Source organism: Trichoplusia ni, chromosome 13 (assembly GCF_003590095.1).
Source record: "Trichoplusia ni isolate ovarian cell line Hi5 chromosome 13, tn1, whole genome shotgun sequence".
In the NCBI taxonomy this organism is placed as follows: Eukaryota; Metazoa; Arthropoda; class Insecta; order Lepidoptera; family Noctuidae; genus Trichoplusia; species Trichoplusia ni.
Genome location: NC_039490.1, coordinates 7,575,018 through 7,590,522, shown reverse-complemented (window position 1 = coordinate 7,590,522; position 15,505 = coordinate 7,575,018). Strand labels below are relative to the sequence as shown.

The 15,505-nt window shown below is 35.6% G+C and overlaps 1 protein-coding gene across 1 annotated transcript in view; it reads right to left on the bottom strand.

The window, feature by feature from the left end:
* Positions 1 to 15,300, bottom strand: part of LOC113500002 (myotubularin-related protein 8) — a gene marked incomplete at its 3' end in the record, with an annotated part of 65,270 nt that extends 49,970 nt beyond the window's left edge. The window contains 1 exon segment of the mRNA XM_026880645.1: positions 15,016 to 15,300. Coding sequence (XP_026736446.1) covers positions 15,016 to 15,039 — 24 coding nt within the window.
* Positions 15,301 to 15,505: the final 205 nt, after the last annotated feature.

Below are 15,505 nucleotides of genomic sequence, written 5' to 3'. Positions count from 1 at the left end.
CCTTAGGGAAAACTTCATATAGACTAGGGAATCAATTATTATTCACTAGTTTTTTCCCGCGTCTCCACTCGCGTAATTGTAAAGGCAGCCTACAGATATATACATTTTGGTCTTTTGTTTCGGTTATGTACTTTAAGGGAAAAACGGCATGTTGTACTTATGATGCCGCAAATTTGGGATGATTTGTTTATTTTAAGACTATTGTTGCCCTTAGTGTCGCGAGTCCGACTCGCACTTGACTGGTTTTACTCCTTAAGGTCTGTGAAATCGGATTTCGTAAATTCTGTTAGATATTATATAAGAATTTTTTGACTGCACTAATAGCCGAGTAAATTTTAACCCTAATTTATAGAATTATCTTAAAATGTATTTGATTAGTCCTGCCCAATATTGCCAGCTAGCTTTTCGCTGCGGCTTCGCCAGCGTCGAGGTCGGTTATATCGCGTTTCCAAGAGAACTCTTCAAAAGTCCGGGATAAAAACTATCCTATGTTCTTTCTAAAGGTCAACTCTATCTCTGTACCAAATTTCATTAAAAAAAATTCAGTGGTTTAGACGTGAAAGCGTAACAGTCAGACAGAAAGAGTTACTTCCACATTTATAATATTAAGTAAGGTTTACATTCCCTTTTGCCTTTAACTTGCACCTATTCTATTGAGGGTTAAGAAACCCCGATGCAGAATAATCCAATACCTCCTAACACAGGTGGAGCACTAGTCACCCTATATTTTATAGATTACTATCTTTCAGCAAATAGCTTGCGCTTCGCCGGGCCTTGTGTCGACCTAATGGGTTATTCTAAGTCAATTTACGATAGCATCCGACTTCAATTAACCAGTCAATTGTTGGCATACGAACAATAACCACTATGGAAACTAGAACGGACTATTAATGTATGTCTATATGATTCTAATATAAATTGACTGCAGACGATGCAATCAATGTTCTGAGAATATGATTTAAATAATGAACTCAAATACTAATACTGATATTCGGAAGCCAATTACCACCGTTTAGGCGTTTAAGGAAAGAGTTGGGGAAAGATACTCTACGCCGTTGCGTCGTGTAGCTTTTAGGTCATTCTAAGTAAAATTAGTCGGGATATCGTATTTGGACATAGCTATTTCGAACATTTAATTTTTTTTTTTATAATATTAGTTATGAAGTTGTCACTTATATATTCGATATACATTTATTATTTATTTGCTCTTAAGGTCGTTATATTGAAATTGGGCTAGCCGTTGAACACTAACCCTGTATACTTGAATCTACCCGACTTCAATTCATATCTGATTAATATCTTAAGAAAACTGCTGTTTACCGAGTTCTACCGAACTCGGTGTAAGTTCCACATTTCTCGAAGAAAAGGTAACGCAATTACTGCATGTACCAAGTTTATCTCACCAGCAATCGACATGAGACGAATATTAAACTCGGGAGTTTGGAGACATTCCGCTTTGGGGCGAGCTGTCCCACAATAATGACTCCGTTGTACCGCGAGTAAGTTACGTAAGACACGCGCCCCTATACATTGAACAATGCAGAAAACCCGAATGCAATTTGATCCCATTTTTCAGATAATACATTTATGTAGCCTTCAAAGTTATTTACAAGCTTTTTTACATTCACGACTAATCGGAAACTTATAGTTCTAGTCCGATATATGGGTCATTAAAACGCTGCTATTTAAGTATTTCAAGCTACAAAACGTTAAGAAACATGCAAGCGTACTCTTCAATTCGTTTAATTCTAATTTTAATTTTTCATCGAATTCGATTCGATTGTTGATTCGATCCTGATATGGTTATATCAAACCAAATTAAGTAGCGATCCAGTATTTTCAGCATGGTTATTAGTTTTCAGCATAGCTCCATCTTATATCACTGCAATAATTGGCACTGGTATCTGGGTGCCAGTGGCAACTCGATCTCAATTCGATTGAACAGTACTTGAATCTGTCAAAAAAAAAATTCTCACTGGCTGGTAGGCACTTCGTTTTAGGAATCCGAAACTACTTCCAAGCGCAGTTGTAAATGCCTAATCTAACCTTTTCTTCCCAATCTGGGTTAATGGTCTATGCACCAGGGGCTTGTAAAATTTATTTATATCCGCAAATCTTATCTTTATCCATTCTTGTGCTTAGCTAGCATTCATCCAAAGTTTTATACATGAACTTATTCAAGTTATAATGTCTTTGTTCAATATAAGCTCCTGAAATCCCCCCATTTGGTAAAAAGAAGTGGTAGGTATAGAAATTTGTCATAAACTTTATATAATGTCTACATAATAATATCTTGTAAAAAAAAACCTCAGTCGTTTTTGCTTCAGGCGAGGACGAAATCTTATTTTCGCCACCTACAGACACCTGAGGAACTTGTACATTTTATTTAAGCTCATTTTTACTGGTGTACCCATAACGAAGTGACATAAAATAAGATATGTCCCTATATATACTCATACGTATAAAATTTTATCACATCTTTTCACGAACAATAAGTTTTCGATCAGTATTTCCAATATCTTAGTGTTAGTTCAGCAGTAAAGCCGCAAAAGATATGATAGCTCAAACTCGATCCTAGACGTAATACCCTAGGATTAGGTCATCTCATCGGAAACGTTGTTCCACTTCTAAGTTATAATAATCTGAATTTCCAAGGTTCGTAACTCAATTTTGAGATGAGAGAGATTAAATGTAATTTTATTACTGGAACTCCAAGATAACAGAACGAGAGACAAACGTGAAAATGTTTTACAGTTAAGTTGCGTTTAAGTATTCGGAATAAATATATGAAATAAACATAAAACTGTCTTTTGTAACTTGTAAATATCTTTGTATGTAGCCTGTTCTCCAAAGAAGATTCCATTTGAAGAAAAAAAATTGCAGAACAGGTAAAGGACATGGATGCAGCTGAAGTCTTTACTGCTGACATCACAGGTACAGACAGTTATCCTAAAGCCGGGAACTATTTTAAGTTTAATTCTAAGTTAATTAATAATAATTAAAGAACCCCCCCCCCTTGTGGAGGTATACTTAGTGTCGGGATCTAAATAAAAGACCAAAATACATTTACCTAAATTAAGACCTGTTTGGGTATAGCTAGTACATCACACCCAAAAATATCTACCCAGAATCAGATCCTAGTACAAAGTCCATTGACTTTCATATAATTGTCGGCCTTTCTCTAATCAAACACCGTGTTAAACAAATAAACTGATATAATGCTTTAATTAAACGCCACATTACTACACAATGTATTTGTTAATCCGTACTATCTAATTGAAGTTCATTGTTCTATTATCTAGGCCCTCCAAAGTCTCCAATATCTGGTACAATCAGCCGAATGCGGTTGGTAACAAAAAATATAAAGTACTAGCTGTTGCCCGCGAGGAAGCGAGCACGAATAAGGAATTTTAAAAATCGGATTAGTTTTTGGACTCCACCCGATTTCGTCCCGTATAGATAGGTTTTTTTCAAAATAATATATAGCCAATGTTAATGTAGGATAATTAAGCATTCTTCTTATGTAAGAATTTTCGAAATCGGTCCAGTTGTTTTTGAGTTTATTCATTACAAACATACATACTAATCTTTCTTCTTTATAATATCAGTGAAAATAGTGTAGATGTAGATTAGTGTAAATGACCATACTGCTCCGGAATTATGGTGTCGATGAAAAAGTATTGATAGCGTTACGAGGTAGACTATACCAGTATCTAGGTGTATTGAGTGCTCAGCAAAAGGGGTCAAGTATTGACGCTCTTTCCCTCGAGGTACGAGAGTAATTAAATGAAGTACCCATCTTTTTAAAGCAACAGGGTAGTTGTGATGCTTCCATTAAAATAAAAATCTATTAAACGTAGCGTAGTTGAGTAGGTATCGCTCTTTATTAAGTACACAGTATTACGTACAGAGAGTACAGCCTTATAAAATTCAAAACCTGTCAAGTGCGAGTCGGACTTTTAGGTTAACCTCGATATATATTTTTAGTGTTTGCTTATTGTAAATTTCGACTGTCTATCAAGGTTAATAAGGTACAGGTAATAGACGGGCAGGCGGACGGAGTGACAGCGGTGGCTCAGTAATAAGGATCCGTATTTAGCCTTTGGGCAAGGATCCCTAAAAAATACCCAAATATTCTTTAAAAACTAAACGCGAATAATACATAAATGAATATTTGTAAATTATTCGTTGGAACTTACTTGAACTTTGAGGATTTTGAAGTACATATTTTCAATCTGCATCAAAATATATATTTTTTTTACTATTAATAAAACCTCGTGCTAATAAACTAGTTACAGTTTGATGCTTCTAATAAAAATATAGTAAAAAGCTTTCATTATCCAGTAAAGCGGTATGACAGCATAAACACCACAGATACGGGGCTCAATGAATCGTGAAAAACCAATAACGAGACGTCAATTCTCTCAGCTGTTAAGTAAGGGCCCAGAGATAAGACGAACTGACGTTTGAGGATAATGAAGATATTATACAGAAGTTTCAGAACACCATTTCTACTGGGATAACATAGTAACAGTCTTGAAAGTAGTGTTTTAAGAAGCATATCAGCGGCAACTATTTTGGAGACATCTACATGAACTTTTTTCTTTCTTTTTGGATGATAGCGATTGATCTGATCCTAAGAGCTCGTCAATCAAAAGAAGACAGGTTTGTTTTTATTCGACGAAATAAATATGATTATGCTTTATTGCGCAAGATGCCTGGCAGGAACTGGATGCGAACAGCTGAAGATAGATCACGATGGTAGGTGATTGGGGAGGCCTACGTCCAGCCGTGGACGAAAGTGGCCTGATGATGATGCAAAAACTGATATTCACGCGGCTAGTACATAGTAAAGTTTATCAAACTCTCAAAAGCAGCCGGCGAGAACAAAAAAAATAAGGATACTCGTTTATTACATGTAGCCAACAATACCTTTAAGCATAGATCAATATAAGTGACGAGGGTCACTGAACAACTCAACCGCGTCGTGTGACGTCAGAGAATTCTAAGTATACCCTCACATTTCTTCGGTATCACATAGGTGTGAATAAAATTTAGCTCACTTAGCAACGAGGGGTTTAAGTATGTACTATACCAACAAATCGTTGTCGTACGATACGTTTTGATACTTACTTAGAGATTATTTGTAGCCAGTTAAATTGTTAGAGTATCAGGGCATTACGGCCCCGGGAGACCTAGATCGAGGATTTTTTCTTTTAAGACAGCAGAAAAAAATATCCAAAACCCGAAACCGAATCCAAAGCGTCTGAAAAACTAAAGATATTTAAGTGTTCCAGTATCGTACAAAACAGACCTTCTTGCTCGCTTAGTTGATAAACGTCTAAAAAGGTTTCGCCGTATCTAATCGGGCTTAAGCGTTTTACTTGAAGTAAATGCGTCAAACCACACACGGTACGGACTTAAATGTACTTTCGTTTACATTCCGAGTTCCTTTTTCATGTCCCATTACGTATTTGGGTTTGTTGCTCTGGGATTTGTTCGATCTGTCAGGTTTAACGGCAAAGTGCTGGGTACGGATTGAATTTTCCACTTCAATGAATATTTATTTAAGCTTGGCGGTTTTAAGACAGTTTAATCCCGTGAAAAGTTATTTAGGTCGATGTTGTATTGTTTAAGTGTTTAGAAAGCAGCGTACTCTATGTTTTTATACAGGTACAGAATATCATTTTTATAAAGACATGGGTAAGATTGAAATGTTTGACATCATCGTTTACTCTTCTACCAGTCCGGTATCGTAAGGATAAGGCCATTTCCAAAAATTCTACATCTAGTTTCACGCCCAAGCAAAATGTAGCTCTAATACTTCAAATTTTTAAACCAGCCATCATGGCATCAAGACTAAATTGAAGCATTAGGGTAGGACTTCATAGTTTGGGTATTCGGTCGCACAAAAATCATATATCACAATCGATCTCAATTGGAGAGCCATCAATCCTTTCCTCTACGTGACCTCGAGACGTTTCCACATTCGGCACACCCCGCTTCGGTCAACAATCTCCAAGTGGACGTCAAAACTATAACTATTATAAAACTCTATAAGTATGTTTGATTCAGTCTTGTGTGTATGTTAAGGGTAATTTTCTGATTCAGTGCCTAAAGATTAAAAGCGGGATCCGATTACCAAGGCTCTGTTGTCTGTCCGTGAGTATGCTACTTCATTTATGTCCTGAACCATGATGGATATTGACGGTTGGAATATTCACCGATGATGAGTTTCTGTTGCCGATTAAACGACAAATAATATTAATCAAAATGAAGGTTAAGCGATTGCTGATGGTCGTAAGTTAAAAGGGTAACCATTTTTCTTAAAATTTTCATTAGCCTAGTTGTATACGAAATCTGAATATCGAGAGTCCGGCTCACAATTCACTGGTTTATTGTATTTTGCCAGCTAAATGAGTACTATGGCGTTTAGATCTGCGAATACAGTCTGGCGGGTTTCACTGCATGGACAAGAATATACTTTAAACGAATCATGTATGAGGATTTGAAACATTTGTAGGAACAGTCCTAACATAAACACGGTTAGATCTTTTTTTCGTTGCTTTATCAATGAACTTATCATAAAATGCAAAATTAAGTCGATCTGCATACCAAAAGGCCGAAAGGAGATCGATGTTAACACGTTCAGTGCCACCGACTCTCCCGGAGAGTCCACGTAAATTTTATTCCAGTGCCGTAGACTCGCCTGGCGAGTTCAATGAGTTTGCTGTTTTTTTTCCAAAATGCATGTGTATTTTTTGCTTAAAATAATACTGAAGACCAAATATACCCTAATCTAAAGAATTACGTGGTGGGCCGGGTGTTCAGACCCAGTTTATAATCGAAAGAAAATAAACTATTCTGCAATGCCTTGAACTCGCTAGGCGAGTTCACTGACATAGAATCTCAAACTTTTATTGATGAAACATATATAATTATGGTAGATACTTTTATTTTCATTATACCAAAAGTCACATTCACTTGCAAAACAACGGCGGATGGTGTTCTACATCTTGTAGGGCTCGAATTTCGTGTTATTATGTAGGCAAAGGAATGGACTACTGAAATACTTCCTTCATATTCAATTCATGTATGTATGTATGTAATTGGTTTATATTATATTGTGGCAGCGTGCTGCTGGGGAGTTTGTTGCGCTGTTTCTTCATCACAGCCAAAGCACTTAGGAAGCGTCGAAGGGTGGGCGATAGCGCGGGTGCTGTCTTATGTTCTTAATAAATTTCGAACGTATTCAAAATGAAATTTTACTTAAAACATAACAAATTGAATAATCATAATATATATAAACGTTCTTCGAAACTTCACAATAAACATTTTAAAACTTTACTGTCTTTTAAACTATATTTAAAAACAACCTGTTTATAAAACAATATTAAATATTCAAAATATAACCTAAACAATTACCACTATTTATAAGATTGACAACCACAGCATAAATTACGAAACAAACATACCTTTTATTTTATCTGCAGTGTTTCTTGCCATTTTTATATGTTAAATTACACCGTATATTAGTTAAACACTTTTTAATTGCGTTAAACAGGCAACATAGACTGTCACGGCCACAAAAATAACAAAACATTGTTTTTACCCTAACCCAACGCCACTGAACTCGCGTGGCGAGTCGATGCAATTCATGTTGCAGTGCCGGCGACTCGCCTAGCGAGTCCAACGTAAAATGTAGGCGGCATCTGAGTAATCATCGTGAAAATCGTAGTGGTAATGAAAGTGTTAAGTTAACGTCTCGGCAAAATCGTATAATGTAAAATATACACATATGAGTAATTGTAATAAAACTGGAACGTTGTTATAGTTTGCCTTTGTAACGGAAATGCCGATAAGAGTTATTGTAATCTACTGAATACCGCTAGGTCTAGTAAATACATTAGATACACTGATTACCAGATTTTGTTACGAGTTGACGTCCACCGCTGGACAAAAACAAAAAAATATTAAATATTAAATTAAAAAAATATGTCTTTAAATCAACTATGTTCAAATCGATACGAAACAGGACAAGATTGTATGTATTTCAAAACAAAGATTTAAGTGCGGTTTTGAGCCCATTATTAAACCTGCTTTCTTGTTCCTAAATATAGTATTGTCACCGAAATTATACGCGGAAAAATATCTTTTTTCTAAATAGATGTCTTAAGGACTCAAACCGAGGATTTTTTATACCTTTAGGCAAGTCCTCATGGACTTCCTTTGCCCTGGGCAAGGCGAAGGGGTGTGCCAGACCCTTACCGGCGTAGACTACCGCTTGCCCGTTCTCAATAGTCGAGGGCCGAGCGGGTCCGTCAACTTGTAGACCTAACCTAACACAACAAATACCACAATAATCCTTCTACAAACACAATAATGATAAGCATTCTACCAAGTTACGACTTGATAAGAAGTAAATATAGTCTTCGGGGATCAGTCCTGTTGATACAAGACAAGCTTCTATTTAAGTTATAAGTAAAGTCCAATCCAATCCTTGCATTGGACAAATATTTGTTAAAGATACCGTTTCGCTGCGACACACAGGATACGTTTAAGTATTAAAGACGTTACTGTCTAAAATGTAAAGGTGCAGAATTTACAGGAAAAAAGATTATCGGATTTCAGTTCCAAATCTCAAATATTTGGTTTTCTTATTGCGATAGATATTGGATCATATTTTTTGCAGGTACTCAGCCACGCCGATAGCATTGTCGGTGGCGTTATACCAGTCCTCATGTGTAGACAGCTCTAGATTTAGAAGACAAACGACACTCACATGGCTCAGTGTGGCATAGTTAAAGTGACAGATTCAATCACTCTTTCCTGACGATCAACTCAGACGTTTTATCGGAAACTCATGAAAATTCAGGTCGATCATCAACGCCTCACGTAAGTTGATACAATAAGACTCATCGTTTAGTTTAAAAACCGCCATGAAAATGTAACTTCAAAAGATTCTTTAAAAGCAATATCTTAGTTGTACAGACTGCTCTATAAACGCAATAAACAAGTTTAAAAAGCTATTGTATAGTACACACGAGGTAATAGCCTTAGCTTGTATAAAACTTTCAGTGGCTGTACTTCACAAAGCTTTATTGCCTTGCCGTTGGATAAAGTTGTTTTTTGTTCAATGGATTAATTAAATCGCTATAATATGACGTTCATTTTGTTCAGCTCGGGTGTCTTTTGCAGCTGCTGTGATTTATTGTGCGACCTTTATAAAGTGCCGCCAAGACCTAAGTTTCAAGTCGTTGTAAGGTCGAAGGAGGTTTGTGGTTGCGGAAGAGACAACGCTCCATATCATATAGTGCGCTTCCTCGCTTGTGCGGTGTATCTCTCTTGCAAGTGCGATGAAGTTTCTTCTTGAAGTTTTAGTAAAGGAGGTTAACTTAGAGCATTAAACCGACCAGATTCATCAAGTTTTCTCTTATTCCCAAGGTCCTTTGGTTGATTATTTTTTGGTTAGAGCCAGTGAGATCTAGAGACTGAATCGATTATTAATGCCATGCATTTACAAAACTTGTATCGGAATTCAATTACCATGAATTGCTATCACGTTATTTGGTAATCGATTAATAAATTAACCGCTTCCCAGATCGCGGGCTAAATAAATATATTTAAAAAGCTGCTTTGAAAGCAAAAATTCAAAACTTTCTTGTTTGCGAGCTAAAGCCAGAGAAAATACTGTACGACCCTCGACCCTCATTACAAATACTTACTAAAAAATCTAGAACATTCAGTTGGGACATGTTAAAATTTTCATCCCTTAAACTTTTTGAGGCATGTAACCGCACCAACTTTGCCACGGCATTAATTATTTTATGTCACATCTGTAGCTGGACTGTGGGTTCGGCCCACACTCCACCGACGCATAAATTAACTGTTGACGCCCTCGCATTGGACAATGGATATACCAGTAATCCATTCAAAAATATCTACTACTATTGGTATTCGTACAATACCACCTACCATCAGCTTTTTCAGTAACTGTTGCCGATGAGGAAGTGTGACAGTGAACTTTGTGTAGAGTGGCTTGTCACTTCCACTAAACCTGCTTATAATGTAGTAAATAAGCTTTAGGAGTTGGGAGCTAGAGCATTACTATTTCTAAATCATGTTAACTATTTCCAAATACTACATCTAAGTTCAAAAGAAAATCCAATCGTATTGGAACTGAATTCAAAGTTTTTAAACACCCACGTAAGATGCAGTGTGGACTGTTAGGCGTAAGTCTAATTGTTTTTGTCCCCGAAAATACTGCACCAAGTTAAGTTATTATAGTACAAATGTTATTACATATAATGTTGGAAAATAAATAAATATTATAATGGTGCAGTTCGGACTAGCTCTAACTGGACCAAGTAGATGCACATTCATAATGGCACAGGCTTATGTGGCAAAGCTTACGTAATGTTCATAAATTGTATGCAAGCATGTACGGATAATCTGCTGATCTAATAATATAATACAGGGGTATCTCCAGCCTCTAAGATACGAAACATGTCACCAAACATTTACGATGCTAAAAAGAAAATGATATAAGGAGAGAACATTTCCATAAGTGTCTTTCTAACATCGATGATGCCAGGTTGCGAGTCGAACAACTCATGATTAAGGACTCCAGTTGGGTCGGAAAGCAGACGGACGATCCCAGTGAAAACGTGTAGTAATTTTTCATACATTTTTCTATGATAAATAAAAGACTTTTAGTCTTCCTAATATCTTTACGTGCCACTTTTATGCGATTAATTTAGCTTCTTCGCTTGTACAGATCACTTGTTAAAAACATGTTGAGTGTCGTTCTACATTAATAATAAAATGAGGTATTTTTATGCCAAGTTTATATTCTTCTTTCCCTAATATATGGGTAGCCGTTCTGTAGTTTCCGTCGCACGGAAATACGTTAAAACTACATAAATTTAAATGTAACAAAAGCGGTAAAAGTCCTCCATTTAATAAATTCTGGCAAAAGAAAACGTATACGTATTGTATTCTTAGATATGTATGTGGCACTAGATTTTAAAACTTATTATTTTATACACAGCTAGCTGATCTTTGCCCTCATCTTCGGGCGATATTTTTCTTAATAATTATAGCCAAAGGGCAAAGAGATTCAACGAGACTCTCTATTGGCAAAAAAGAGGGCATGATCATAGAATTACGCAAAACACTTACATAGGTTCACATCATGTACAATACGTTGACCAATATGTGGTCAATATTGACTGAATATCGAGTAATAATGATCTTTCACGAATGGGGTCAAATATCTGCGGTTATGCTATAAATTTGAATATAGTACAGTACAGTTAAAATCGCATAAAATTAATGAAAATTCTGGTTATATTTGATCAGTTTTATCTGATATCGAATTTTACTCTATTTCGAAAATGTGGGCAGATTTAAGACCTCTTCGTATACAGACTTTTGAAAAGGCTTTTGCCTTTTATCAAAGAATATCAATGATAAAGCCAGGCTTTAACTGTCCTTTACCAGAACAAAGGCGTCTTAATTTAAAAGTTTAGACGAGTTATCATAACGTAGCTGTCAAGAAATCAAATATCTTGTCTTAGAAATATTTCGTGACTTTTATCTAGAGCCGGGTAATGGATCCACAGCCGAGAAAATTGTTCTCGTTGCTTTATCTCATGACGGCAAAATATTTTTAGTCAAGTATGCAATTAGTTAAATATCTCGGTAACATTATTAATCGGACATGTATTTGCCGCCAACAACGAAATATTGTGAAAGAAATTCATTTTTTTGGGCATAAGGCCCAATATCCCTATATCAGGAATGAAAACAGATCTAGACTGAAGTCTCGCCATGAATCTAACTTATTTTAAATCCTACGCATTATTAGACCTTAAAACAAATTTATCCAGTCCTGAAAAACAGACGGTCTTTCGATGCCCGATTGTTTTACACGTCGGTTAATCTTAACCGTTAGACCCTTCTTCATTCTGTTAACCATCAATGGGAGAGTCTCCGCGTTCGACATACAAAAAAGTTGTCGGATGTACTCTAAAAGTAACAACTCCTGCTCTCTTTTACCCTAGTAGCTTAAGTCAATTTGGGCACGGTCGGTGAAAAAAGAATTGCAACGCATTATCAATCACCGATGCCAAAGCCCGCATGACGTAGCACGGCAGTTTAAGTTTAGTCAATATACATACATATACATATATGTAGGCTTCGTCTTCCGAAAGAGTGAGTAATTATTTCGGAGCTGTAGAAAAAAACGGTAGGTCAGTTGCAAGCTGATGAAGATAAAGCTCACCTTCTCAGTTACTGCTAGACCAGCATACTCTTCAGGCGCAAGACAGTCACCTTTCAGCCAGCTAGCCAGCCGGCCCAGCTCCCCAAGCATGTTCGAAGGAGTCAGCGAACTAAGCGCCATTTTTAAAAGCACCGGAAACTTTTCAAAGAGTTCTTTCTTTACGTAGGTTTTGGGTATAGTATAATGCACAAGGTATTTCTTTTTGTGACGATATCATCAAAATTTTTTTAAAGTCAATTTCACATATCTGTTTGCTAACTATGTACGCGATTTTTTTATGTCAGTTTACCGGACAGGATAAAGTTGACCTTACATTTTTTTAATAGTAGTACATATAATTTACAAATTAATCATTAACATCGCAGATACACAGTTACAAGTCAGGAGCAATATTTTCCGCTTCGTCGAAACACGACTACCCTCCGCGGCGGCGCGAAGTCAACTGACAGTAATCGAGAATCAGAGTTATTTATCGTCAAAATATTCGCATTTGAAACCTTCGGGGATAAAGTTCAAACGATCTTACCCCCTATTGTCTTACACTAGGGTATATTATCAAATGCCAAAGGGCAAAGGAAAATTGTCAGAGCATGCGCGAGAGAAAGAGACGGTAATACGAGTTTTCCGGACATTAGAGAAAGATGGTGCTATTTCCGCAATTTGTTTTCCATTTCCCAATTTCGAGCACATGTGTTGTTATTAACGTGTGTTATTTAAGGACGCAACAGACTGCAATTAATGATTTTCGGGGTGGTAATAAACAGTGTTCATTAGTGCACTTATGTATAAAATGGTTACTGAGTTGTTACCTATGAAGATTAGCTCGATTTTACGACTTCTGGAGAAAATACATTTCTTCTATATTAATAAATCAACAAACCATGCTATAGGTATTATTGATAAAGGACTGACACTCACCAAGAAGTTTTACCTACACTTTCAATGATATATGGAAGAAGTCTGAGTAAAAAGCATTATGTAGGCTTTATATCTAAAAAATCATAATAAATAATTACCATAGTATTGATCACAATTGGCAATGTAATAGTCTTCAAATTTAACAAGTTCTGCATTAATAATCTCTTATCAATGCATAGGTGACGGGCCAGTTGGTCTAGTGGTTAGTGACCCTGACTGCTATACCGGAGGTCGTGGGTTCGATTCCCACCCAGGACAAATGTTTGTGTGATGAGCACGATCCTTTGTTCTGTGTCTGGGTGTAATTTATCTATATTATGTATTTATTTAGAAATATATAAGTATGTTTATCAGTTGTCTAGTACTCATAATACAAGCTTTGCTTAGTTTGAGACTAGATGGCGTTGTGTGAATGTTGTCCAATATTATTATTATTATTATTATTATATAGGTCAATGTGAATGTTTATTTTAATGCAATATTTACTAATAGATTATTCTCTTGGTTGGCTGATGTATTAAGGTCTACTGCTCCATACATTTGCTACATTAATATATTGCCCGAAGTATGAAGAACTCTCTAATATATAAAGCTGAAGAGTTTGTTTGTTTGAAAGCACTATTCTCAGGAACTACTGGTCTAAACTGAAAAATTCTTTTTGTGTTGAATAGACCATTAATCGAGGAAGGCTTTAGGCTATAAACCATCACGCTACGACTAATAGGAGCAAAGATACATTGGAAAATGTGAAAAAAACAAGGCAGGTATAAATCATAACTTATATCTTCTACCCACGGGGACGAAGTCGCGGGCAACAGCTAGTGAGACAATAATCTCCCAGATCTATCCCCCTTCCTCCGTCTATATTTTTTTTAATATTTCAGTACCCAAACACCCTATAAAAGATATTTGTGCCAGCAACAGTTTTCAAGAAAGATTTGCACCTATAGTGACCTTACTACTAAAAACATAATACATATTTATTATTTTCTTAGCAATATTGCATCATGAGCTTACACTATAAGCTTATTATTATTGCAGGCATTTCAACTTTAAACTGCTTGGGATCCTCAAATAGTAAATTCAGTCAGGTTGAGTGTCATATATTACAATGCATTGAAATAAACAAATTGTCTTAAATACCACTGCTGGGTATGATCTACTATTGGGCCAGATCATTGTACCTCTATACTAAAATTTAATTTAAAAAAAAAATTATTAAAGTCCTTATTTTAACCATAATGCATCATTGGATACGGATAATGAAAGCTGTGTTAATATTTTACGAACTGGTTTGGCATGCATTTTATAAAAAAGCAAAAAAAAATTAATTGTCTTTCTTAATTTTCTTTTTCTTATTTGACTGACAATTAGAATGGGGTCCAAACTGATAGAAGGCAGAAAAAAAACCAGTCATAAGAAATCATAGTGTTACAGTAAACCAATTGTATTTAAAAACAGTAAAGCATCAATAACACTCTACTATGTACTAAAAAAGATAAGGGGTAGATAAGTTTATCAACATACACAAAGACTAAAATTAATATTTTAAATTTTAGTCATTATTAACAAATTAAGATAATAGGTTTTCAATGATTTTTAAGGTGACAAGTTGAACAATATTTTACCTTTGCGCAACAATTTTAAACAATACGTTGTTTTTTTTAGTATAGATCGCAGTGATGTGTCAAAAACATCTGCTATTGTTATAGAGAAACATGGATGTTAATTCACGTGCAGGCTTGTAAATATTACTTTTTCCCGCTAAACTACTATTTCTAAGTACTACTTTAAACTTATTCTACACATACCTTAGGTGTTTTGACGATATCCATAGTAGCAGCTCACAAAAATCGATAAAATAACCAAATCACTTCAAATCACATATGTTTTAGACGTTAAAACTTTCTAATACAAAAGCCAATCAACACAAAGTACCGAGTAGAATTCAAAACCTGTAACATTAGAACTTTCAGAGGTTTTAAATTTAATTCAACAAGTAGAAATAAACACAAACAGAAATAATCGGACGAAAAGTTATATTTCTTCTTGACGTTTAATTTCTGTAGTGATGTACAACAGCAGTCCTTCATACAATAATCATAAAGACTAAAAAGGAAATGACCACAACTTTAAATCTAACACTTTTTAGTTAAAATTTAGAAATTGATTGCTGCATGCTCCTGTGAAGCTTTTTCAACTGGACAATTCTCTCAAATCGTGACACACCATGATACATTTAGTTGGTTTTACTGACAATAGAAAAACATCGGACTAACCAAATACAGCCACTTAAACGAA